The 27,025-nt window shown below is 37.0% G+C and overlaps 1 protein-coding gene across 3 annotated transcripts in view; it reads left to right on the top strand.

The window, feature by feature from the left end:
• The window catches only part of sbf2 (SET binding factor 2), a 133,488-nt gene that overhangs the window by 6,757 nt on the left and 99,706 nt on the right, over nt 1–27,025 (top strand). For all 3 annotated transcript variants that reach the window (XM_079865292.1, XM_079865291.1, XM_079865290.1), the window contains exon 2: nt 7,828–7,913. In XM_079865292.1, coding sequence (XP_079721418.1) covers nt 7,828–7,913 — 86 coding nt within the window. The remainder of the gene's footprint in view (nt 1–7,827; nt 7,914–27,025) is intronic.

Below are 27,025 nucleotides of genomic sequence, written 5' to 3'. Positions count from 1 at the left end.
TAAATAACATGGCAAGACACACTTATACTTACAGTTGTTATTGGTTCTATAGGCTAAGCAATGTCGGGTGCAATTGTATGATAACTAAATGAAACTGTAGGCTAATGTGTCTGCCATGTTATTTACATTTTTATGGAACTTTCTTTTTCTTCACTACATTGCAAAGCATAATATGAGTCTTTTTCCTGCACTTAATTTCAGGAAAAAAAATGCAGTTCCTCATTATTTTAAAGTGAAGAAATCAAGATCTTCTCCGAGACCCGACAGTGATGTCCGTTTCGTGAGCGAATCTTTTGAGCCGATTTTTCAATCAACTGGTTCACTAATAACATCAAATGGTTCATTTATGAATTTGACTGATCCACAATATTAAACTTGCAGCAGTTAAGAGCGAATCAAGTAAACAATAAACACTTGATTTAGTCCCGCTCAAATGAGCCAAGATCCGGGAGTAATGTGATATTCTCAGATCAAGTGTGCACTGCACACCACAAATAAATATTTCTTAATTAAAGGGATACTTCACCGATTAGCATTAAGCTATGTATCAGTAGAAACCCGGTAGTATTTTCGAATGACCGTGCTTCCCTCCCTCTTGTCCCCCTGAGACGAGAGCTTTCTGTAATGTGTGTCTGGAATAAAACCTCAGATGACGTAAAAATCGCCATTTTGCATCATCGGAGGCTTTTTTGGCCAGAGGCGAGAGACTACAGCCAGTAGGAGGAGCTAGTTCCGCATGTTTTCAAACCGCCCATTGGGGGATCTCACGATAAAACGCCGTCTTACTCTTTTCAGTTTCGAGTCAACTAGTAGCTTAGCTGTATCATTTCTTCCGATGCTGCCCTCTGTAACCGGTAGGCGTGGCTTGGGAGTGGCCTCGTAGGGCAGCGAAGCAAGTGCATTCTGGGAGTTGTTGTCTTTCATCCACATGAGCCAAAAATACATTTTCTGGTTTTTCTCAGTCTAGAAGGCACCAACTTCTAAAATAATTTCACATTTCTACTACATAAATGACCCAATTTAAATACACATTCATCTTTCCAGCGGTGAAATATCCCTTTAATTTCTCTTACCATTGCGAGATGTAGGCTAATGTTGTATTGTCTGTGCATTTAGTGAAGACAACTCCAGACACATTTCCTATCATGTATGCATATGGAAAATATGAAAAGCCAATCAGAGTAATTATGGGGTGGAGCGACAGGTGTAGACCCACCCCCCTCTGCAGGCTGCAGCCAGGTCCTTCTCGCCGTTAGACACGCTTTCTGCGCGTGCGCTTCGCTTCGCGATTGCCTTCAGAGAAAGGCAGATTTCTGTACGGTCTCTTTGGCTGTGTGCCAGTCAGAGTTATTTTAACATCAAGCATATCCCACTCTTTATTGTCTCATTCTTGTGTTTCATCACTGTACAGTGTCAATAAGTGATGTGCTACGCGTATACATACTACGACATACATGATATAGCAAAATCTCTAGCGAGACATCAGCGCCCAGCCCTATAACATATACCGTATTAATGTTTTCCCTAAATATTGAAATAAATGTTAATTTAGTTTCAGAACATTTAGGCCTATGTTCTAACATTTTATATTGTGGTTTTCATTCATTCATTTTAGATCATTTATATTGGTCACACTCAACTGTAGATATCGGTATCGGTATTGGCATCGGCCACTGACCAGAAACAGTGTTATTAATATATTGTGAATATTCGATACATCACGTATAAATACTGTTGGTAATGAGTTCCACATTAGGTGAAGTTAGCACAGATAACAGGTTGTGTCAGCAGAAAATGGATTTGCTCTAATGAATATGAAGCATGTTGTCCTTGATGTTCATGCTGTTATTTTGTGTGTTTGCCCTGAACATTTTATTCTTCAGTTTCTGAATAATAAACACAATATTTGTGTCCTTTGTTTGGGAATTATGTCTTTATGACTGACTATCATTAAAAGCTTCATATCCAAAGCATCGTCCTGTGGGGACAGTCCTTCTTTTTAATGTCCATTTTTTATTGATATCCGCTTCCTGCTTTGATTTCCTTTCAAATGAAAGAGTCAATTCCTGGCAAAATCACAAATACGTGCAAAGTCAATGCTTACATTACGAGCGTAAATGAGTGCCTTGTGGTTGGAAATTACACTTTTAACGAACAGAGGAAATGTTTTGCTGCCACTGGACAGTGGAAAACTCAATTGGCAGACCACAATAATAGGCTAAATGTTTGAAGTTTAGTCTCATTTTAACACCTCTATCATTTTATGGATAGTAGGATGTTGATATCAGGACTGATTGCTTCATGGAAAGATAAGATGGTGGAATCAATTGGAATTGTCACGGAAGTGACACACACTTTGTTTTGGTTTCTTCAACTAGGCTGTTTTGCAATAGAAGATTGCGGTTTTGGGCCTAGATCATTTGGATTCGCCATTAAGATGTTTATCATTTCAGACAAAATATACTTGATCAGAAAAAAAGGAATGCAAGTGTCTTCAATGTTCTTTAAAAATTGAAAAACAAAGATGATTGAATTTGTCAAATGATTTGCCTGCTTTAAACGTCCATCTTTGTCCCTTGTTAAAGCTGGTGAAAGGTTATACTGATGAACTGTTGATGAACTTGGGTTGATCACATCTAGTTTCCTGATCCATGGAAATATCTGGAGCAGTTTGCATTGGATGACCTCTACCCCAACTCTCTGACATTGTTGACCATATTTCATTGTATGCTATTACCAGTTGTAATAAGAAGTCATAATATGATCATCAAGAAGAGCTTGAGGATCTTTGATGCTGAACTGCTTTGCACCTTTGTTCAGAGCACCCCATGGTGAGGTTGAAATCAGACAGCCAATATAAATTACACTTATGTCATTTTGCTATTTGTTGTATTCGTTTCTGGCACATCAACCCTTTGGAAAACCCTATGAGTTACATTTCGCTCCCAACATTTATTTTTCAGTTCCACAGCTGCTCGGGTCTACTGGCTCTCTTCCTGGAATTTAGATGTTTTGACATCACAGATTTGGTAATCTTTCTTACCCTTTACCATGCAAATGATAGCATATTCCTTTGCATATCTTGTTTTTTGGACAGCAGTGTGACGGCCGATTGAGGGATGGCTCTGGGATTTCTGGAAGAACATGTACTTGTTTTGTGAAGCAAAATATTTGCTTTACGTAAATGATATAGTGCAAATTGCAGAACTTGGGCATCAGAATTTTTCTAAAGCCTAGTACAGATGGGATGTGTTACGTTTCCCTTGCACACCTGTTTGATGAGCCAGTTTTAGGTTAGATATTAACGTGGTGGTGACGCAAAGAGACGCTGACTCCCAGTGTTCGGCTGTCTGTGCTTTCTGATTTATATAAAAATGTCTGGGCAGAAAGATGTATTAAAGTTTCCAGTGAACAAGAAAAATATAAGTCTGGAGTATCATTTTGATAGCACAAATGAAGGAATGTCAGAGCTTTTTGAGCGCTTGAAATGTGAAAGACTTTCCATCCATCCATCCATCCATCCATCCATCCATCCATCCATCCATCCATCCATCCATCCATCCATCCATCCATCCATCCATCCATCCATCCATCCATCCATCCATCCATCCATCCATCCATCCATCCATCCATCCATCCATCCATCCATCCATCCATCCATCCATCCATCATAGCCTACTGCTTGTAACAAAACTGCTTACCAAATAAATTATGGACTTTATAAATAAAAACGGACTTGCTCTATTTTTTATATCACAAGCATTGATATAAATGAGCATTGTGGTGGCAAGTGTTGCATGGGCAAGAAAATAAAAGTGGAATATGATATGAGTTTATTTTAGTTGTTTGTGTAAATGTGTCAGACTCCAGTTTTGGATACTGAATCATTGTTTTGTCTTTCCTCCAACGCAATGTAGAACCACACCTCACGGCAAGGTTTGGATGTGCAAGTGTTTTCATGTCAGGACCAGATTTTACTCCATTAGCTGAGTTTGATGTTTGTGTCATGACTGTTGACTTCAGTTGTTTGAAATGTTCTTTAAACCATTTTACACCATGACATATGGAGTGGAAAATCCCATTTGACAGTGTTTCTCACAGGATGTTGTTGAGAGTAGATACTTACTATCATGTGTTTCTGTTCTGTCGTGGGGTTCAGAATCAGGACACGGCAGTTACGTTTAATGTTAATGTCATGTAGTGATGAACGACAAGGGAAATAAGAACCAATTAACATAGAATATTCTGAAATGTGAGGATTTCTTAAGTGCTGATTGGCTGAGACCTGCCAGCTCAGATATCTAAAACTACTCAACATTAAAGGGGTGGTTGATCATGATTTCACTTTTCTAACTTTAGTTAGTGTGCAATGTTGCTGTTTGAGCATAAACAACATCTGCAAAGTTACAATGCTCCAAGTTAAAAGCAAAGGGAGATATTTTCTTTTTTTTTAAATCACTTTTTAAAGGGATAGTTCACCCAAAAATGAAAATTCTGTCATAATTTACTCTCCCTCAAGTTGTTCCAAACCTGTATGATTTCCTTTCTTCTGCTAAACACAAAAGAAGATATTTTAAAGAAGGTTGGTAATTAAACAGTTACTGGTCCCCATTGACATCCATAGTTTTTTTTTTTTCCTACTATGGAAGTCAATGGGGTCCATCAGTCATTTGGTTACCGACTTTCTTCAAAATATCTTCTTTTGTGTTCAGCAGAAGAAAGAAAGTCATACAGGTTTGGAACAACTTGAGGGAGAGTAAATTATGACATAATTTTCATTTTTGGGTGAACTATTCCTTTAAGGACTACAACAAATGGCTGGTAGGGACTACACGACATTCCTCCCAGGTTAGTGACATCACTAACCCTAAAATGTACATAAACCCCGCCCCCAGAACGCGATTTATAGATTATCATGACAGAATATGCTAATCAATGACTAGAAGATAACTACACTTAAGCTACATACATTTATCAACTAACCATTCAGAAATGTCCTGTTGCTTCTACATGTTGTCACTTCTTCTTAAGTCTCTCCATCATTGTCTGACTCTTTGTCTGATTTGTTTGAACATAAAAGGCTAAAAGTTTTCAAAATTTTAGTGCGTGTCTGTGTGAGGTAAAAGGACATGAGCTGTTGAAGCTCCACCCTCTGTGCCGGGAGCAGCAGCTCATTTGCATTTAAAGGGACAGACACAAAAACGGTGCGTTTTTTTGCTCACCCTCAAAAAGTAACAATTTTAACATGCTATATAAAAATATCTGTGGGGTATTTTCAGCTAAAACGTCACATACACACTCTGGGGACATCAGAGACTTATTTTACATCTTGTGAAAAGGGCATTATACCACCCCTTTATGGCTACTGTGCTGCCCAATAGTGGACTTTACAGGGTGAGTTTCAAGTCACACAGACAGTATACACAATAATACACAATGCTTGGGTGACATAAACATGAAAAGGAGTCGAGATTTATTAATCTTGAGTGACTGCTAGGCACGAATACAAAACGAGATGTGACCATTACAAGCCATTCTCATTATCGTGTCCATGAATTACAAACGGTTAAAGGGATAGTTTACCCAAAACTGATAATTCTGTCAGATCATTTACTCATGTCATTTCAAATGACTGTTTTCTGTGTGAAACACAAAAGAAGTTATTTAAAAATATATATTTCATATTCATAAAACAGACTTTCATTGGAGGGGGAAAAAAAGGAACTTTTTCAGCATCTTCTTTTATGTTCCAGAGAAAAAAACTATACAGGTTTGAGTAGCCTAAATGATGACAGAATTTACATTTTTAGATGAGATGATGTTTATGAAAACATTTCTTTTTATTTAAAAAAGTGTAAATTATTTATCACAACATTTAGGTGATTTGGGGTTAGACATTGCATGATTAGACATTATGCAATTGAAAATTTTATATAAAAATGCTTAGGTGTATTATATTTATATAGGCTAATATTAATTTATAATATGTATCCTAATCCATAATCTTTATATCCTTAAAGCATAATCTGGTTTGGCAACTCAAGTGTTTGATGACATTGCAGGGTGTTACACTGTGAATCAGGGACCCTGTGAATCACAAAACAGCTTGTATCTTTCTGCACTGTCCACATAAACCCGAGAGGTGCTTAGTCTGTTTAGTGTAGCTCAAGCCTATGTTTTGACTTTTAAAGCTATGATTTTATCTAGATGCATGTTGACTGTCAGCACTACTGTTTTCCAAGAAAAAAGCGGCATGTCTGTGTCAAATAAATATATGATTTTTTTATTCTTTTTTTTTTTTTTTTATTCTTTTTCCTTTTTGAAAATGCTCAAAACAAAGACAACAACAACAAAACAAAAACAAAATAGCCATACCAACATACAATCACATCTAAACAAAACAAAACAATCGTTTGGTCACTCATACATTCTTACATGAAACAAAATTGATGAAAGTATATATGTCAGATGATACATTGGTCAATAAAAATGTTATAAAGTCGTAAACACAATCCATTTTTCCCAATACTGCAAATACTTATCCATCTGTAGGTTTAAAGCAAAAGTCATCCTCTCCATGTTTTGGACACTGGTTATAATGTCCAGCCATTCAGCCTTTGTTGGGGGATCAAATTGTAGCCACTTTCGTGTTACAGCTTTCTTGCTGGCTGCTAATAATACCTTTATAAGGTACTTGTCTTTCACCATCAAATGAGTTGCTAAGTTGCCCAAGTAAATTGTAGAAAATGAACAGTCAATTCCATCACCGAAAATAAAATGTATTAATTGTATTACCTCCTGCCAATATGACTGAATGGCTGGGCAGCTCCAGAATACATGAAAATGGTCTGCCAGCTGTTCCCCACAAAAGAAATATATGATTGCATCAAAGAAAAAAAAAAATGTTTTAACAGTTCACGCAAAATAGGATTCAGTTTTCCTATTATACACACATTCACACATTTTGGCAAACATTCCTCCTAAGAGTCAAAATCTATTTTTTCATATTTCAACAGAGAGCAATTTTCCATTTTCAAGAGCAATATCTTTAAAGATGCCTGTCATTTGATCAGTCATTTAGTCCAAAAATGTGACAAACCATCAATACTTTTGTCCACTACATATCTGGCCTGTTATGACATATTGTTAATGGTCTTTCCAAACTCACATTATGATAACTGTAAAGATCTCCATCATACCGTGACCCAGTATTTACTACAGGTTCCAATTCCCCGTTCCAGATATTATCAAAAACACAGTCGGTGATGCATTCCCCAGATAAGCATAATGAAGAATGATATCTTTCCCCATTTTTCTAGTATGAGTATTTGATAATGTCTTAACTCCACGTCTGTGTTAAGATATGAACCCTTCAGTTTGCTTTTAAATCAGAAAAGCCCGGGTCACTTTTACCTCTTAGTCACCATTCCACTAAAATATGCTACATTATCTATTTTTGGTTCTTCACCAGTGGTATTTGTGTTCATAAGAACCAGTATTGTCACATTATAGTGTTTACACTTGTAAACGCTAATTGACGAAACCCTCTTGGCCCTGTGCACACAATGCTTTCTTTGTCAACAAAAAAAATGGGCCAGGAAAGACGCCAAAAAGACCAAAAGGAATGCATGAGGAGCGATTTTGCCAGTTAGAAAACCTGGAAATACGATCACTTTTAATAACATTATTATGGTCAGGATTGTCCTGATATGCCCCATACTACAGTTCCTGCTGCTTCGAAAATGTATTTTTCAAAAAAAGTGCTGAAATCGCACATCTTAGTAATGCCTTTTTTTCTAATACTCCCTGTCTTTTTTTTTTTTTTAGGATCTGGTGAAGGTTGTGGCAAGATAATTCAGCGCTTCCCCAAAAAGGACTGGGATGGCACGGCATTTCCCCAGGGCGTGGAAATGGTAAGGAGTTGTTTCTGTTCTGTTTTCTGAAAACAGAAAACCAAAAGTAGACCCAGATCATTTATCCATGAACAGCTGCCTTCTGGAAGTAGCTAAATGGAAAAAAAAGCAGTGTATATATTCTACCTCGTTGTTTTTCCCAGTTGTTTTCAATGATAGATTGTCAGTTTTTGCCATTGGTCAGTTTGCCCTCTTGATTTATTTGATCATTCTAAATAGAGTAAATATGACATTGCTGGAGAATATGAATTTGTTTTTGTAACTTTTTCCCTCTAAAAAGTTGCTGAAATCTGTGAAAGCTTCTGCCCACGTCCTCGGAAACTCATGTGGTTCTGATATCAGCCTTTCCTTTTGTCAACAAATGCATAATCATTGTTTACTTAAAGGTTTATCCCAGTCGCCTCCATTTGCTCTAATTGGAGAATTCCTAGCCCCCATGTCCTGTCCATTTACTTAAATGGCGTGCAGAAGTGCTTCACTGTGCTTCAATCCGATCTAATGCTCTACACACTGGTCCGATTAACATACACAAATCAACTTAACTCAGGACCAAATATTTGCTTATCTGAGCTTGAGAAGTACACGCTGTACATCTCCTGAGTGGCAGTGGCTTTAAAGTTGACCTGATTTTTGAGGTGAGAAGCTTCCAAAGTCCTGCTCAAGCTGTAGGATTGCAGTCTGGTTGATTGTTGTTTACTTGTTGTTTACTTGTTTATCAAGACATAATTCGTAATTATTGACCTTCGCGAGACATCATTGGACTTGTGGTCTGCACATGCTACTTTTTTTATCCAATGAATTATCACAAAAGTGTTATATTAATGTAAACTAATATAAAATACACCTCTTCTCTGATGACATTTGTTTTTAATATCTGAATTAAGATTCGTTTGGATGTTTTTTCAGGGGCGTGAGAGAGAGAGAGAGAGAGAGAGAGAGAGAGAGAGAGAGAGAGAGAGAGAGAGAGAGAGAGAGAGAGAGAGAGAGAGAGAGAGAGAGAGAGAGAGAGAGAGAGAGAGAGAGAGAGAGAGAGAGAGAGAGAGAGAGAGAGAGAGAGAGAGAGAGAGAGAGAGAGAGAGAGAGAGAGAGAGAGAGAGAGAGAGAGAGAGAGAGAGAGAGAGAGAGAGAGGCGCGACACATATAATAGCGAAACTGTAAGTTTATCTGCTTCAAGAACAGCGCTGTTATTACCCCGCTAGTGAGAAATGTCATGTAGTTTTTAAGTTGCTAAACTATTTTACAGACAAAATCGTCTGAGCAGAGCTGACAACACTTTTATGTGCAAGTGTGTGTCCGCACTGTATGTGTGCGTTTGAGTGGGAGAAAGAAAGTATCTGCTTTCTGTACATAATAAAACGTAATTTTGTGGCAAAAAACATAATTTTTTTAAATAATTAAACAGAATTAAACAATAAACAGAAATAATTTGGTCAGTGTCATTGTGGGTTTTGATTCTTTTGCTGTTTTAGGCTGTAGTGTAAGGTATGGAAGCTTGTTTCCGCCACAAAATAAAACATTTTAAAAGATAATTGCGACTTTTTATCTCACAATTGCGAGTTTACATCTCACAATTCTGACTTTATTTCTCAGAATTGCGAGATATAAAGTCAGAATTGCGTGAAATAAAGTCGCAATTGCGTGTTATAAAGTCAGAATTGCGAGATATAAAGTCAGAATTGTGTGAAATAAAGTCGCAATTGCGTGTTATAAAGTCAGAATTGCGAGATATAAACTCGCAATTGCGTGTTATAACGTCAGAATTGCGTGTTATAAAGTCAGAATTCTGACTTTTTTTCTCGCAATTGCGACTTTATATCACGCAATTCTGACTTTATAACACATAATTGCGAGTTTATATCTCACAATTCTGACATCTTTTCTCAGAATTGTGAGATATAAACTCCAATTCTAAGGAAAAAAAAAAAGACGGATTTTTTTTTTTTTTTTTTTTTTTTTTTTTACCTCAGAATAGTTTGTATCTCACAATTCTGACTATATAACACGCAATTGCGACTTTATATCATGCAATTCTGACTTTATATCTCGCAATTGCGACTTTATTTCTCAGAATTGCGACTTTATATCTCCCAATTGCTACTTTATTTCTCACAATTCTGACTTCATATCTCGCAATTCTGAGAAAAAAAGTCACAATTCTGACTTGATATATCGCAATTTTGAGGGGAAAAAAGTCGCAATTATTATTATTTATTTATTATTCAGTGGCGGAAACAAGCTTCCATAGTAAGGACCTTTGGAATAACTGAAATCATTTGGCGAAGTGATATGGACTGTAATGCGGTCAAGATACTGCCTGGAACTACTTTAGCCGTACGTTTCCATGAAAATAATTGCACACCTTAGAACATTCATCAACCAATCAGATTCAAGCATTCAACAGCCCTGTAGTGTATAATGTGATATAATACAGAAAACCCCGGCATAATCTCTTAAAATACCGGATAATTTGACCTTTTCATTACAAGGTTGTAAAATGTCATGTGGCGAGACTTCCCAAAATTATATGTATGAATTATAATTCATGATGATAACTTTTTGGAAAATAATAATTAAGATGTGGATACTCGCATGTGTTCCAGGTGTAGGGAACCTGATGGATGCACCATATGACATTTTTAGAGCCATTAAATTTAAGCTTGGCACATGTATTTTGGCACATCATGGACTCTCTTCTTTGTCATTGAACCAAACACAGACTGTTCTCCCTCTGCTTTTCTTGTTTTATTAGTCACTAACAGTGTTAGTGAATCAAATAAATATGCTTGGTTACACAATCTCCATGAATAACAATGGTATTATGATATGTGGCTTTGCATTTGATGTGGAAAGGGTTTGGGGATCATCAGATCTCTAGAGGGCATTGGCTATTGAAAGTGAGAAGAGGCTCATTGGTCACTGTGAATCTGTAGGGTCATTCACACATGTTGGCTGTTAACACTCACCTGCTGAGAGATGAAGACATGAACACCGTCTCACACTGATTCTAAAGTCACTATATTTGAACGTTATTTACAGTCGGCTGAAATATCGGCTAAACGCAAATTCAATATCTTCAACTGGGGGTTGAGTCTCTGGTCAGCCTACAGGTTACACAATCTGGGTCAATCCTTGACTTAGATGTTGTTTTTATCATCATAAATTCTTACTGACTTAAGTCTGTAATTCTAAGAGAACTTGATATTTTTCCCACTCCAGGAATGATGGTTGTTTCGTCTAACAGAGGCAGTGGAATTGAATTTTACTCAATTTCCGTGGTTTGAAATACTCCATTATTTGGTATAATACAATGCAAGTCCTTTTCCTCAAGAACTGCTGGTATATCTGAAAACTTGTATTCAGTGGCACTGGAGACATTCCATAGGGATTTTATTCAGTACAGACTCAATGGCTTTATACAGTTCCTGCAAGTTTAGGGAATGTCCTTCAGCAGTTGTAAAGTGTTTATTTTGAGTATCAGTGTTCTTTGTGTCAGCTTGGAAGGCTTGCCATTCCCTGGATTTTTCTGTTTATTTGATGCACCATTTTTTTTGTAGAGATTGTTGTTGTAGATGTTGGAACCATCAAGTCTGGCACAGTAGATCATAACCTTTCAGTTGAAATCAGAAACCAAAATTTGCTAGTAAATGTAACGTGTGAGAAAGCTCTCCCTTATTAGTCACAATTATAGGGGCTCTTTATGTTCAGGTTTATCAACTTATCTCATTGCTGGGGAATAATATTGGTTGGTTCACTATATTGTAGGGCTGGGTTGACATTGATTAACTGATTTTAATCGATCTACATTTTGATGAACTGATAGTGATTCTTAAATCTCAAGAATCAGTCTTTTAGTCTGTGCTGCTGTTTTCAGTTGATGCTTGAACTAAACTTCACTAAAAATTATTTGTAGAGTGCCTGCCATCCAGTAATCCCAAGGAGTTTTGTCCTTTTTTACTTTTGACATGAAACAAAGTCTCAGCCTTCAAATTCTGTCATTTTCACCACAAAATTCAAACAATAAATACTGTTTTGAAGCTGTACAATGTCTTTACTTCTATTTAGAGCACCAAGTAAACGGGAATGAACATCAGAGGGTATGTTGAAAGAAACGGCAAAGATGTTTCATGTTTTTCAGCCATGGAAAGACGTCAGTAAAAAAACGTATAAACAATGTCACATAATGTTAAATTTAGCCTACCTGAGGAAATCTATTCAATGTTCATAGCTGGATTAGAAAAAATAACATTAGAGAGGAGCATTTTGCTAAATATAAGCACTATATTATATATTCATTATATTTTTACTTAACCGTTCAGTGTGTTTCTATATATATATTTATATATATTTTATATATATATATATATATATATATATATATATATATATATATATATATATATATATATATATATATATATATATATATATATATATATATATATATATATATATATATATGAAGAGTTCAGATGCAAAAGCCTCTAAGTGCCATCTGAAATGTTCTTCTAGAATGATCATTTTTATCAAGCTTGTATATTTAAGTTCAGTAATTTCACTTAAATGACAATTAATAGGTAATTTTCTTTGCCATTTAAGTGAATTTACTGAACTTAAATATACGAGCTTGATAAAAATGATCATTCTAGAAGAAAATTTCAGATGGCACTTAGAGGCTTTTGAGAAATTGAGAAATTGAACAGGAGTTCCTAATAATCCTTTAGGTGAGTGTGTGTGATATATATATATATATATATATACACTCACCTAAAGGATTATTAGGAACACCTGTTCAATTTCTCATTAATGCAATTATCTAATCAACCAATCACATGGCAGTTGCTTCAGTGCATTTAGGGGTGTGGTCCTGGTCAAGACAATCTCCTGAACTCCAAACTGAATGTCAGAATGGGAAAGAAAGGTGATTTAAGCAATTTTGAGCGTGGCATGGTTGTTGGTGCCAGACGGGCCGGTCTGAGTATTTCACAATCTGCTCAGTTACTGGGATTTTCACGCACAACTATTTCTAGGGTTTACAAAGAATGGTGTGAAAAGGGAAAAACATCCAGTATGCGGCAGTCCTGTGGGCGAAAATGCCTTGTTGATGCTAGAGGTCAGAGGAGAATGGGCCGACTGATTCAAGCTGATAGAAGAGCAACTTTGACTGAAATAACCACTCGTTACAACCGAGGTATGCAGCAAAGCATTTGTGAAGCCACAACACGCACAACCTTGAGGCGGATGGGCTACAACAGCAGAAGACCCCACCGGGTACCACTCATCTCCACTACAAATAGGAAAAAGAGGCTACAATTTGCACGAGCTCACCAAAATTGGACAGTTGAAGACTGGAAAAATGTTGCCTGGTGTGATGAGTCTCGATTTCTGTTGAGACATTCAGATGGTAGAGTCAGAATTTGGCGTAAACAGAATGAGAACATGGATCCATCATGCCTTGTTACCACTGTGCAGGCTGGTGGTGGTGGTGTAATGGTGTGGGGGATGTTTTCTTGGCACACTTTAGGCCCCTTAGTGCCAATTGGGCATCGTTTAAATGCCACGGCCTACCTGAGCATTGTTTCTGACCATGTCCATCCCTTTATGACCACCATGTACCCATCCTCTGATGGCTACTTCCAGCAGGATAATGCACCATGTCACAAAGCTCGAATCATTTCAAATTGGTTTCTTGAACATGACAATGAGTTCACTGTACTAAAATGGCCCCCACAGTCACCAGATCTCAACCCAATAGAGCATCTTTGGGATGTGGTGGAACGGGAGCTTCGTGCCCTGGATGTGCATCCCACAAATCTCCATCAACTGCAAGATGCTATCCTATCAATATGGGCCAACATTTCTAAAGAATGCTTTCAGCACCTTGTTGAATCAATGCCACGTAGAATTAAGGCAGTTCTGAAGGCGAAAGGGGGTCAAACACAGTATTAGTATGGTGTTCCTAATAATCCTTTAGGTGAGTGTAGGTGTGTGTGTGTGTGTGTGTGTGTGTGTATATATATATATATATATATATATATATATATATATATATATATATATATATATATATATATATATATATATATATATATATATATATATATATATATATATATATATATATATATATATATCAACTGAATTGAACATGTAGTAAGTATATCCAAATTTAATCGATATCAAATTTGATCAAGAGTTTATGAATTAGAATCAAATTGGGAAATTTGTAAATTCCCATCCCAATTAGATGGTCTTCTCACCAAGCTTTCCAGAATCTGCTTGTAACAAACTAGTGTGAAAACGTCAGGTTTGAGTACCAATTTCCATCATTTAAACAAATCTTCTATTTTTATTGGCATCTATAGCACTTATGGTTTTATCTTAGAGTTTGTATTGTAGTTAATTATTCAAATGTAAAGTATTCAGCATATTTAAATGTTATTAGTTGATTTATGTTTGATTAATTGAGATCCTGTTTTGTTCCATTTTCTCATCTCGCATATTGTTTTTGAGTAAGCGCTGTAGAACAACATTCATCAAACACATTCACATCTCTTTGAACACTGCAGGGACAGCACAGAGCATAGGGTGGGCGATTTATCGTATAAAAATAGACCAGAGATGTATGTATGTCATTGCTTGTTAGTCATTGGGTGTGCCAGTACTCCCAGCAGGCTGCAGAATCAAACCAAAAGAGTGTTTTGCTGGTCCGTGGCTTGAGTTCATCCACTCAGCATCATTTCCGAAGCATTCAGCAACATGTGGAGGACCCCCTCAGTATAGTTTCTGCTCCTTCAGTTTACTCAAACATATCAGTATGTGCACACGTTTTACTGATCTCCCTGCCCAATATGTTTCTTATGCTGCGACCTGACCTTGTGTAATTTTCGGCTGATTTATGTGGTTTAAGATTCTTTTACGGTGCTCATGTACACTTATAAATGGTCTTTTGATGCTTATGTGCAGTTGCCGTCAAGCATCTGTGCGTATAAATTTGCAGAGCACTCCGATATGTTGACTGTATATTTCCAATTTCCATCAAATTGCACAGATGATCCTTTAGTCTAGTTGTGTGGGTTTTATGTTAAGCCATTTATTTCGAACGGATTGTTAAATAAGCAAAATAACAAACTCATAAAAGTGCATTGCTGGGGTTAAATGTCTCCAACATCCCCATCACACTGAAATGAAATGGCCTCAGTCCCATCTTTGTAGTTTTAATGAATATTATTTTTAACATACCAGCCAGGCAATTTGGATTTTCGTCTCGGTATGCAAATTATTATTATTTGCAGATTTCTACAGATTTCTATTTCACTCTGGTTTCTTTTTCGGAACGGCAGAAATACTTTCTTTACCACAACAACCCCCAGCAAACTAAATAGCTACAGATGAGGAATGTTCCAAGTATAAAAGGATAGAAAAACACCCCATCGTGTTTACAGCTCTTGTTCCAAAGGTGTTTTCAATCTTGGAGGAAGTTCGCCAGCTATTCTCCTTGCGTGCCATTTTTAACCCCGTCTCGCATGAAAGTTCAGCTTTTTTCATGCAAATTCAGTCATTGCTTACTGCTTAGATCACACTGGAAATACAGGGTACAGGGGGAGCAGATTGAGGAGACATTAAACGTCCCGTCTAAAGATGGTCTACAACTAGGGCAATGCTATTAAGAAAGAAGAGCCAGGCAAACCATAAACCATGACTGGCTGGATTAGTTATAGATCTCACATAGTTCAGACAGATGTTCTCTGATTTCCTTTTAAACTGTTATAGATTTAAAATTAATTAGGAAGGTTTATTAACCTACAGTGTACTTTGAATTGAAAACATCATGTCCCTTAATCAGTAACACATATATTCACCCATTATTTATATATTTTTTCTATCAACCCTTAGCTTGTTATTAAATGTTTCAGAGTTCATTATATACAGTGGAATCAAGAAGTATTGGGGCATTGCATTAATGACATTACATAATATCAAACTAAGTGGCATTTATTGTAGAGAGAGATTATTGTTAAGCAAAACATTTCACAACAAGTGTTTGTTAGGTTTCAAATACTAAAATGCTCAATGTACTGTTCAAAGTGAAGACGATTGACATTTCTTCTTGTCAAAATTTAGTGAAAATGAGCTTGACGTCAGTTGGTTAACACTCACAAATTTCTTTTGGAGTAAAAGTTCTCGCATCACCTGGCTCAACAGTAGATTTTTACTTTATTTTTATATTTTTATTATTATTTACAGATTTTTACGTTGTTACGTTGTGTTTTGTAACATTGTTATGTTATGTTATTGTGGAGCCCTGGTATTTTGTTCGCAGATGCTTCTTGTTTTTATATTCTATTATTACAGTATAAAACCGTGACAGTCCTCTAATCTGAATTTATATGAGGAGGTGCGGAAGTATTTCTGTCATTTCGCCTGGAGTGAAGAACGAGGTTTTGCATGTCAAAGTGTCAGTGTTTTCTCGCGCCAATGGGAAGGAAATGGAATGCCTTAAGCTGGAAAATATTGTGATATTTAACATGAGACAATTTTTCAAGGACACAATATGGTTTGCTTTTGCTATACTTGACATTCAGCGTTGTGGCGTACCAGGAATGCAAAAACCTGCAGGCAAGATGATGTTCAGTACGACGGCACTCTTGCTCATGTGATATTGCTAACTACATTTAAAGTGTCCAAATGGATCAAACACGGATCCAATTTAGAAAAGTGTTCATTCTGTTCTGTAGATTAAATAGGTGTTGCTCAATAATTATATTGTGGTTTGACTGTGATCATGGTAATGTTTGTTTGGAAGCGTCACAAATCGTTGTTGCAACATGAATTTACTCTCAGAACCTCAAACAGAAGAAAGTTGACATGCTTCACAGATAGTGAAGGAATAACTGGCATTATTTCATGTTTTTTTCTCTTTGATCTCGGTGGGCTGCAGATTATGTAGTAATCAATAAAATCACAACTTTAGTATGTTGACTCATGAATGTTTAACTCACAGACAAGCATGTACTTACTTGAGTCTGCTGCTATATTAGTCACATTATAAGGGCTGAATAGTCCCGTACATTCCTCTGTGACTCAAGTTCAATGCTGAATGTCAGGGTCACTTGACTGCAAGCAAGCCACAGTGTGTCCTCACATAAAATGGCTCATGTTAAACACGGAAATGTTTAACATATTGAAAACATGTTTTTGTAGATCAGAAATGCATTTATATAGAACACAATGTTTCTTTTGTTTTGTTTTATTCTTTTATTTTTAGGCTTTTTACGCTTTTTTAGGACATAAAAATGTAGACAGGGCAGGTCGTACTCAAACCTGGGTCATCGTAAACCTAAGGTTTGAGCTCTTATGTCCAGAGCATGTGCACAGTCCACTGCCACAGCTGCATTTTCTTATGGGCTTAAGAAAAGATGCCTTTTATCTGTAACAGGTCCATTTGATTGGATTCCTGATGGTCTCATGGGTTTGTGTGGTTTTTAAAATGTCAAAGCATATTGGCAGTCCTGGTCTTTCGCATGAGATGCTTTAGATGGGACCTTTCAGCTGACAAACGAGCTGAATTTATGACAGTGCTGATGGCCTGTGTTCAGATGCATCCCTGAGAGGTTTTATGTTGGAGATGACCTTTGATAGTGATTAAACTGGATGTTATAAATAAATAAGTTGTAGATGATGTACAGTAGTCATATGGAGCCTTTTGTTCATTCATGTTTTATTTTTTTGCTCTGTTATTGTTCTTGAAGCAATGAGGGCTTAAAACAAACAGTAGACAAGTAACAGAATCAAACCTCTATGATCATGAGATTTAACGATGAGTACTGAACTGGAGTTGGGGGATTATGTTCAATATTTTCAATCTATTCAATATTATTTTTGTTAATGTGCTTTTAATACACTTTATATTTGGCCACAAGACTGTGCCTGAGGACAGTTCCCTGCCTTTTCCTCATGTCACGACTTGACGTGACTCTTTAACAGTGCCTCTGTTTTGATCTTTAGTAGCAAAAAATGAGGAGGAGAGAAGGTTGATGAATTTTTTCAAAACAGTCATTTGTTTCCATGAAAAAAATTATAATAATAGAAATCCCCACATTCATGTACCCTAGCCATGTGAGTTGCGAGCCCAGTGCTGACAATGAATACAAATAAACCGTTTGTAATATTAGGCTAACTTATCCTATTTATTCATGAAATAAAAAATAATCACTGTCAGGATAGATTTTAAAGTTAAATTACACAAACAAGCAAGCGGTTTATTTTTAAAATCATATTAACATGAAGTAGCCTATGCATTTGGTGAATGCTTCTCTACCGTTTACATGTATTCAAAATGTGACCCTTGCAAACAGATTTTTTTTTTAAGCTTGGCTCCTGAACTGGCTGATGTTGATTATCACTTTTTCAAGTGGTCGATAAACATTGACATTAGTTGGATTACTTGAGCATCTCAAGGCTGTGCATGGGTTTCTTCTTCTGATAATGTTACTCTTTTACCTCTTTGTCACTGTCACCAAGATCGCTTGCCATTAACCTCTGTCTCAGGAGATATTTGCTCTTGCAGATATCTTCATTCCCTGGCACGCATGGAGGCTTTTGCTTCATGGCCAGAGTGATGGACTAAAATGTTCCTGTTAAACTAACAACAAGTCCCATTCATCTAACCTCCTACGAAAGTACGAGCCATTTTGGCAACACTCACTGCATGAGCATTGCCTTCCCCAGCATACTGGGACTGAGGCGGACATAGACCCTTGGCACCTCCTGAAGCCAGTTGGCCTTATTGCTCCTCGCTGCAATGCTTGTTTTATGTCTCCAGCAAATAAACCCAGAATCATCTGCTTTATTTCTACTGACTGCATCAAATGGATTATGTCCCTCATCTTGTAAGCCTGAAGAAAAACATACTTCCTCTATGTAGTCTTGTGGAAGAAAAAAAAATGTTTTTGTTATTTAAAAAATCTGGTGATATACATCGTAAGTCATGTTGCTTGATTTATTTTACATTGGAGAACATAATAACGCTAGTGGTTTAACCTGAAATATTATTTATTTGTATAAAGTGCCATTCGAAAGTTCAGCTAGTATTAATGTTTTTTTAAAGAAGTCTCCTTATGCTCACCAAGGATAGTTTTATTTGAGCAAAAATATTATTAAAAACAGTAACATTGTGAAATATTATTACAATTTAGAATAACTGTTTTCTAGTTTTAATATATTTTAAAATGTAATTTATTCCTGTGATGCAAAGCTGAATTTTCAGCATCGTTAGTCCAGTCTTCAGTGTCACATGATCCTTCAGAAATCATTCTAATATGCTGATTTGCTGCTCAAGAAACATTTTATATTTATTGAGCAGCAAATCAGCATATTAGAATGATTTTTTTTTTCAGGATTATTTATTGAATATAAAGATCCAAAGAACAGCGTTTATTTGAAATATAATATTTGCGACTGTTAAAAGTTCTTACTTTCGCTTTTGATCAATTTAATGCGGAATAACACAAATAATTTCTTTCAAAATAAAAAAATGTATTTACTCTATAATTTATATATACATATATAGAGAGAGAGAGCTCAATGAGACATGCCTTCTGACACAACTGAAATGTTCTGTGGTCACTAATGTTTGCATGTTTGCGACAGCTATGTACTGATGAAATAAAAAATTCCTTGTCGGAGCCCGACATCCTATAATGAAGGAATGTGACCTCCCACAAAGAGGGGGGGGGGGGGGGGATCGTAACCGTTTGTGTCATCTATCTCATCTGTTGCTCTGACTTTTTGAACTTCTCTTCCCTTTCCTCCAAATCCCTGTTGTAATCTGGAATGTGCTTCGTACTTCCGGGAAGGACGCATAAAGTATTTAGAAAATGTGTAAATAGTTGTAGTTTGGTCTGTTGTCTACTGTATACAGGGGCACTTTTGGAGATTGGATATTGTATATATAACTGCAGATCTTTCACTATTTTATAAATGGAAGGCTGGTTGTGGCATTAGGCAGGTATTGCACATACTAAGATTTAAGGATATGAAGTGCATGATTAATGATTTCACCAACTCAATTTGCTCTGCTGGTTTCCGGTTGTGTCACCGGGGGCAAATGTGCGAATGGCTGAAGCTCACGTCTCACAGTAGTTTTTTTTAGTCAGTATTTGGAAAACAAAGGGTGGAAAAAAGAAAACAAAACAATCCGAATCCTAGCATGCGTCCAAATTTTGGACAAAAAAAACGAAAAGATGTGTTTGTCAGGAAGATCTTTTCATGAGTAATCACCTTGTGAACTGCAGGAAAAGCATCATCAAGAGCTAGTCATAGGTGAGATTTGCCACACGGTCGGTCCGGCACTATCCAGGTCTTTCCTGTGGGTCTGTGTGCAGAAGGAAGCTTAAAGCCAGAAAAAAATTATTAGAATTATTATTATTATTGTTTTTTTTAAGAAAATTCATGAGATTGCCAGAATATTTGGGTGCTGATTTAATGGAAACATTTAGACTTGTTTTGACTAATAAATATGAAAAGGAAATGTATGACAGTGTACAGTGCACACAGGACCTCTGAGAGCTATGTGGCCCCTTGAATTGATTAGTATCTGCAGTTCCTGGCAGAGGGCAGACAAAGCATGATAAAACAAAGGACCAGGGAGCTGAGCCATACTCCGAGAGCTTTGTTATTTCCTGCTGTCTCTGTTCATCTCGGCTACCAAAGGAAAACCTGCTAACAAAGGACCCATAGCAGGCCCACAAGTTCAAAAGCATTCAATGAGATCCCAGCGTTTAACAAGATAAAGATGCACACAAATAAAAGCACTTTGGCTCGGCAGCTTGAGTGCTTCGGATTGTCTGGTGTGCCCGTAATGTCTCATTCTCTCTGGGGGACCAACTTGGTTAACATCATTCAGACAGAACAGGAAAAAATTGCTGACTTCTACCAAGACAATTCCTGCTTATTCAAGTTTCTGGCTAAGGGGAAGGTAATTAAGGGTCTGAGCTGGTCTTAAAGGTTACAGATCTCAGGTATGGACCACATGTGGATTGGTGGGAAATCACAAGGGGTTGAGAGGGGGTCTTACCCCACTAATTAAGTCCTCCCGAATGAAGTCAAAACAAGAGGTTGGGGGTTTAAAAAATTAAAACCAGTTTAATTATATGTATGCAAGGAACATTTCAACTGCATTGTCAAATGTTTTAGTTACCATAAATGTTTAGATCAACTACTTAGTCAGACTTAGTCGTTTTTGCCTGCTGACGCCGAATAGATGCTTGTCAACAGAAGTCACCTTAGGAGCAATAATAGGCTGCATGGGTGCTTTTTGTTGAGTGCAAGTCTTTAGTGGATGTTTGGATACAGATACTTTGGGTTCTGTGACACAAACTTTAAAGAAACTACAAAAAAAAAAAACTTTGCACAAGAAGTCTTACTATTCAGTGTGTAAACTGGATAGATACCATGATCCTCTGTCAACATTTTTCATGAGCGAATGCTAGACCGCACACTGCCCCAATGGGGTTGTCTTTTAGTGCAATTAGGGAACCTTGAGTCTCTTTGGATAAAAAGCATCCGCTAAAACCAAGCAATCAGGTAACCCTGACACACTGTTTGACTGTATATGTACATTTCTGTTCAACAGTGTTTGCTCCCTTAACTCTGTGAATTTATCCCCCCTCTCCTGAGAGTTGGTTTCTCCATTCCGTACGGAAGTACCTCTGTGAACGTTATTGACTCTGACATGTGGTTAAGTGGCCACCAATTATGTTGGCCCACTCTCTGCTGGCTGTGCCATATCCTTCCCTCCATTTATGTGAGCAGACCTCGGAAACTTTATGCATTTGGCACCAAATAAATGCCAAATAAATGCCAAATGCATGATGATCAATGAAAGAAAAACAGTCAAGCCAAACAACAAAACAAAACACAACTGAACAAAACTAAACAAAAACAGCAAAACATAACCAAACAAAGAACAGAACAGAACAAAACCAAATCAAACAACCAAACTGAACCAAAAAACAAAACGAAACTAAGATAGCCATCAGATGTATGGCTATACCTGTAAGATAATGCAAACAAAAGTGATCAAGCCAAAACAACAAAACAAGACAAAAAATAACAGCAAAACAGAACAAAACCAAACACTGAACAAAATAATAACAAAATAATAATCAAACAACAAAACAGAAAAAAAAAGGGATGGGATTCTTCCATTTTTATATGGATTTCTGTATTTTCTGCCCTGAAAAGTATGATCCATGTGAATTGTGTAAATCCAAGAAAAAATAATACAGTTGTGGTCAGAATTAATGGCACCCCTGATAAATATGATCAAAAATGTCTGTAAAAAATAAATCTGCATCGTTTATCCTTTTGATCTTTCATTCAAAAATTAGCAAAAATCGAACCTTTCATTAAAGTAAAATAATTGAAAGTGGGGGGGAAATCACATGTTTTTCTCCAAAACACGTTGGCCACAATTATTTGCACCCCTAGAATTTTTTACAGGTAAAATATCTCTGAAGTATATTAAATATATTAAAATTAATTCCACAAAATCCCCATTGTGACCATCAGGGCAATAATTAAGAAGTTCCAATCAACTAAAGATGTTACGAATCTGCCAGGTAGAGGACGTGTGTCTATATTATCTTTATTCACGGTGAGGTTTGAGTTTTGAGAAATTTTGAGTGACCCACACTTTCAATTCTTTTACTTCAATGAAAGGTTAGATTTTTGTGAATTTTTTGAATGAAAGATCAAAAGGATAACAATGCAGATTTTTTTCTTCTTTTTTTACAACCATTTTTAATCATATTTACCAGGGGTGCCATGAATTCTGACCACAACTGTAAATAATGAATACACTGATTTAATGTATGTTAGCCAGGGTCCAAATCTGATCAGTTGAAACTGTTACTCTGCGTTACTTTTTTTAATGAATTTTGTCAATGCATGGCGGTGAGAATGTGAATATGGCTTAATGCGATCATCAAATCGCAACGGTTGTTGTGATGTAATATAGCCTGACTGATGTGCTGAATGTTTCAGAGTACTGGAAGTGTAAGTAGTGTTTTCAGTTTCGATTCACAGTAAATGCTACTCTGCATGTGCTGTATATTTGAGTCGCTTATAATTTGCATTTGGAAACGCAACATTCGTCATGGGAATTGTGTGATTAAAGGTGAAGGATTTCTTTCTGTTTTGAATTCTAGCTGATCATATGGCTGACACTAATGCCATGTAGCAGTCTTGCACGTCAAGGTATTCTTGTGCAACCAGTTGATCCTTGTAAAATCCTTGTCATCGTCATCAGTATGACATCTTTAGTAAACTTGTAAGTCCATAAATTCCTGTAATGAACAGCCATTGTGTTGTGAATAAAGGAAACCCTCCCTTCATTCAAAAGCAGGGCCATTTTCGCCTTCCTGCTGAGAGTGAAGAGTGTCCGACTCACGTGACTGGCCAACCTGCAGCGTGGAGCTGTTGTTTAGTCAGCTGAAAAACATAAACAGAGGGAAGATAGCTGATTGGAAGGAGGGAAATGTGGGTGGTGACGGCCTCTCTGAAAACCACAGGAAACACCTGTGCCCACTTCACTATCGCTGCACTCACAGGCAGGGGTCTGCAATGTGACGTAGACCCATATTGTGCCTCAGTCAAGTCCTGGGACAAAGGTGTTTACCCGTGGCTAGTCAAAGCACACTGTACTGGAACTGCTGTTTGTTGTTTAGCTTGTGAAGTCCAACAATCCTGATGATGTTGTTGATGTTTGGTTGATGCATGTTATATGGTCATTCAAAAAGAGGTTTATTCACAGTGATGCATGGACTTCCATGTCCATGGAGGAATCATTCCAATTCCCGGGCGAAACTTTTTCCCATTCAGATTTCGCTTATGTCGGTCACACAAATTCGCAGAGTTGACCAACACAAAGCTGCTTGGTTTAAAAGTGACTTGTGTGTGAGCGTTGTGAGGCGTTTACAGATCAAATCTTAACCCTCCCGATCTGCTCTCGGACACATCGGGGCTGCCCTGATAATATCAAACATGTTTGTTATTTAGGATTTTAAAGTGGGATGATTATGACGGGATGATTATGTCAGTACTTATAGCCAATGAGAGACAAGTCTGCAGGGAGATGGAAGTGACAGAACTTTGAAATGGCGACCGCAAAACAACAAGCAGCTGTACGGGTCTGGTGTACAACTGAGTTGGAGAAACGGCTGGTCGAAATGAGGCAACAACACGGCTACCTTTCTAATGTCTCCTCATATAATTTCCACAGAAGGTGGCCTCGACACAGTGTCCATTTTGTTTACATCCGCTTCCCCGTGAGATCTCGTGAGGTACTAAATCTGGCATGATAATCTTAACGTTCCCCTGTAGTCAATAATTGTATCCCTTAAAACTAGGGCTGTTAAACGATTAATCGCATCCAAAATAAAAGTTTGTTTTTACATAATACATGTGTGTGTACGGTGTATAATTATTTTCTATATATAAATACGCACACATGCATGTATATATTTAAGAAATATTTGCATGTATATACTGTGTATATATATATTTATATTATATATAATTTATATTATATATAAATATTTTATATATAAATAACACATTTTCTTAAATATATATATGCATGTGTGTGTATTTATATATAGAAAATAATTATACTCCGTACACAGACATAAATTATGTAAACACAAACTTTTATTTTGGATGCGATTAATCGTTTGACAGCCCTACTTAAAACTCATCTTTGATCCCCAAAAATGTATATTTAAACAGTTTTTCCTTGATTTTTTTTTTCATGCCTTAAAATAGCTTGTGACTCTAATGTAATAGAAATAGAATGTATATCTACACCCTTGTCTCATTTAGTATACACGGTTCTATGAATATGCAAATTAGCCCCTCTCCACTCACTCGCACCAAGTCAGAGATCCACTCGTTGACGTAATTGGTTGCAATGTAGTTTGTGGCGTCAGAAACACCAGCGATTTCAAACCGTGTTTTTGAGACTGTCTTTGGTTCACTGCAGTTTTAAGGAGAACATACTCAGCAATGGTGCTGACTTATGAATCTGCACATGGTTTGTCTTAATAATGCATATTAAAAACACCACATAGACATATAAACAACATTTAAAAGCTCAATTTTCACCACAGGGGGACTTTAAAAATATCTTGTAGTCAGTGTGTGATGCGCCATGATTTTCAAATGTTTGCAGGTTTGAGATTTGAAAGAAGAAAATCTGTGAAGAATTTCCTAATGTGCGTGATGCAACCAGATTTCACAATCAGTAAAGATTTAAAAACTCCTGTAGTGTGAGCCTGGTTTTAGGGATGTGTACAAACCCCTAACTCTATTAAACAACAGTGCATAACAGTGTTGCCAAGTCCGGGTTTTCCTACGGAATTTGGCTACTTTTACACTGTTGCCATGTTTTTCTTTTCTACCCCCTGGAACACTATTTTTACTGGGGAACCCAACTGGAATGTGATTGGGCTAGTTTTGGCCATGATTGGGCAGGTTTTGAATAACCTGGCAACCCTGGTGCATAACTCATCAATTCACTGTGGGCTATGGACATGAATGAGACCTCAAAACAAGCAGCCTGTTGCATAGGGATATGTTCCCTAATAAGTGATCAGACTAAGTTGGCACCATATCAAACTGGTAATAAAACAAAAAAACATTGTCTTACTTTGAACAATGGACCCAAGCCATGTTTTGAGAGGAATTTCAGAGAGACTTTGGGATGAGCTTTTCTCACTTAGAACATAACAACAACAACTACATAGCAACATGCTAAAATCACTGAGCACCACAGCAACCGAGAATGTTGTAGAATGTATTTTAGTTAAATTATTTCACATCTATTAAAACAGTGTAGTTGAGGTTGAGCTCCACCAACAGGGCAAAACTGCATATGCTTATGTGTGAAAGATAAAAAAGTAGTTGTTAACATCCCAATAGACCTTAACTGACCTTTTGTATTTGTAAAGAACGTGCTACCACCTGTCCTATCATTTTTTATTTTTTTTTACACAAGTACAATTTATTGCCGTATTCCGGGCAATGTTGGGAAGTTCCAAGGATCTCTAAAGTGTTTCCCCCACTGCTGTTTTGGGAATACAAACTGAAAGCAAAATGTTTAGAGTGAAACATCACTCAACTCTCTGAGGACTGCTGCGTGTTTGTGCCGTTAGGATCGAATATTTTCAGGCTAAAATTCACCCGTTCAAATGTCAGTGTGTTTTCAATTTATACTGTTTTAAAAAGGAAATTCATCTCAAGTGAGGAAATCTCCCCAGAGGAGTGGACTAGCGAAGTGCACGACTGATCCAGCTGTATGAGCTACTCTCGGGAAATGTGCGGCTGAAGTAAATGACACGTTATACTCTCACCAGATCGAGGACATGCCGTTTGCCTTTTCCTCTGCATTTCTGACATGCTTCAATTGTCATCGGCTCAATAAAGTACAGGTCATGATGAAATTACGATGCTGTCAATATGTTGCTCGTTTGGCATATTTAGTGTCTCCACATTACTCCCCCTCCACCCACTCTGGTAAATTATAAGCATCCCCATTGACTAACTAAAAATATCTGTCCCTAAAGTGAACCATATGTGCGGTATTGCATAACTAACCATATGAAATATCCTGACCATAGCTGAATTTAGAACAAAGTCGTATTGGTAATGTGAAAACTGCATGTGTTACCTCAGTTTTGTGGGTAATTTAGATCTGTTAGCACATGCTCTGATGGGTTAGGTCCATAAAAACACTTTTTTTTCTTTTTTTTTTTTTTTTTTTTTTGACCCTGAAGATGTTATCAGGAAGTGTTTTCATCACAGGTTATTCCAGGTTTCCTTCAGCTCAACACATTCAGGCAGAAGAATGGGGTCTCCATCTTGGCTCAGCTGAGCATTTCCTACCCTTGGTCTGTGTCTGACAGAAATAGACTGTCCCGTATTTGGATTCAGCATTAGCTGCTGCCCGTTCTGATAAAACTGTACAGTGTTGACAGAGAGTGACTAGTGCTGACACCTCTTTCCCCACAGTGTTATTGTTCTTCTTCCTGTGAGATTTTCAGCTGTTGTCCACC

Source organism: Squalius cephalus (genome assembly GCF_949319135.1).
Source record: "Squalius cephalus genome assembly, chromosome: 3".
Lineage (NCBI taxonomy): Eukaryota > Metazoa > Chordata > Actinopteri > Cypriniformes > Leuciscidae > Squalius > Squalius cephalus.
This window is presented reverse-complemented; position numbering and strand designations above follow the sequence as displayed.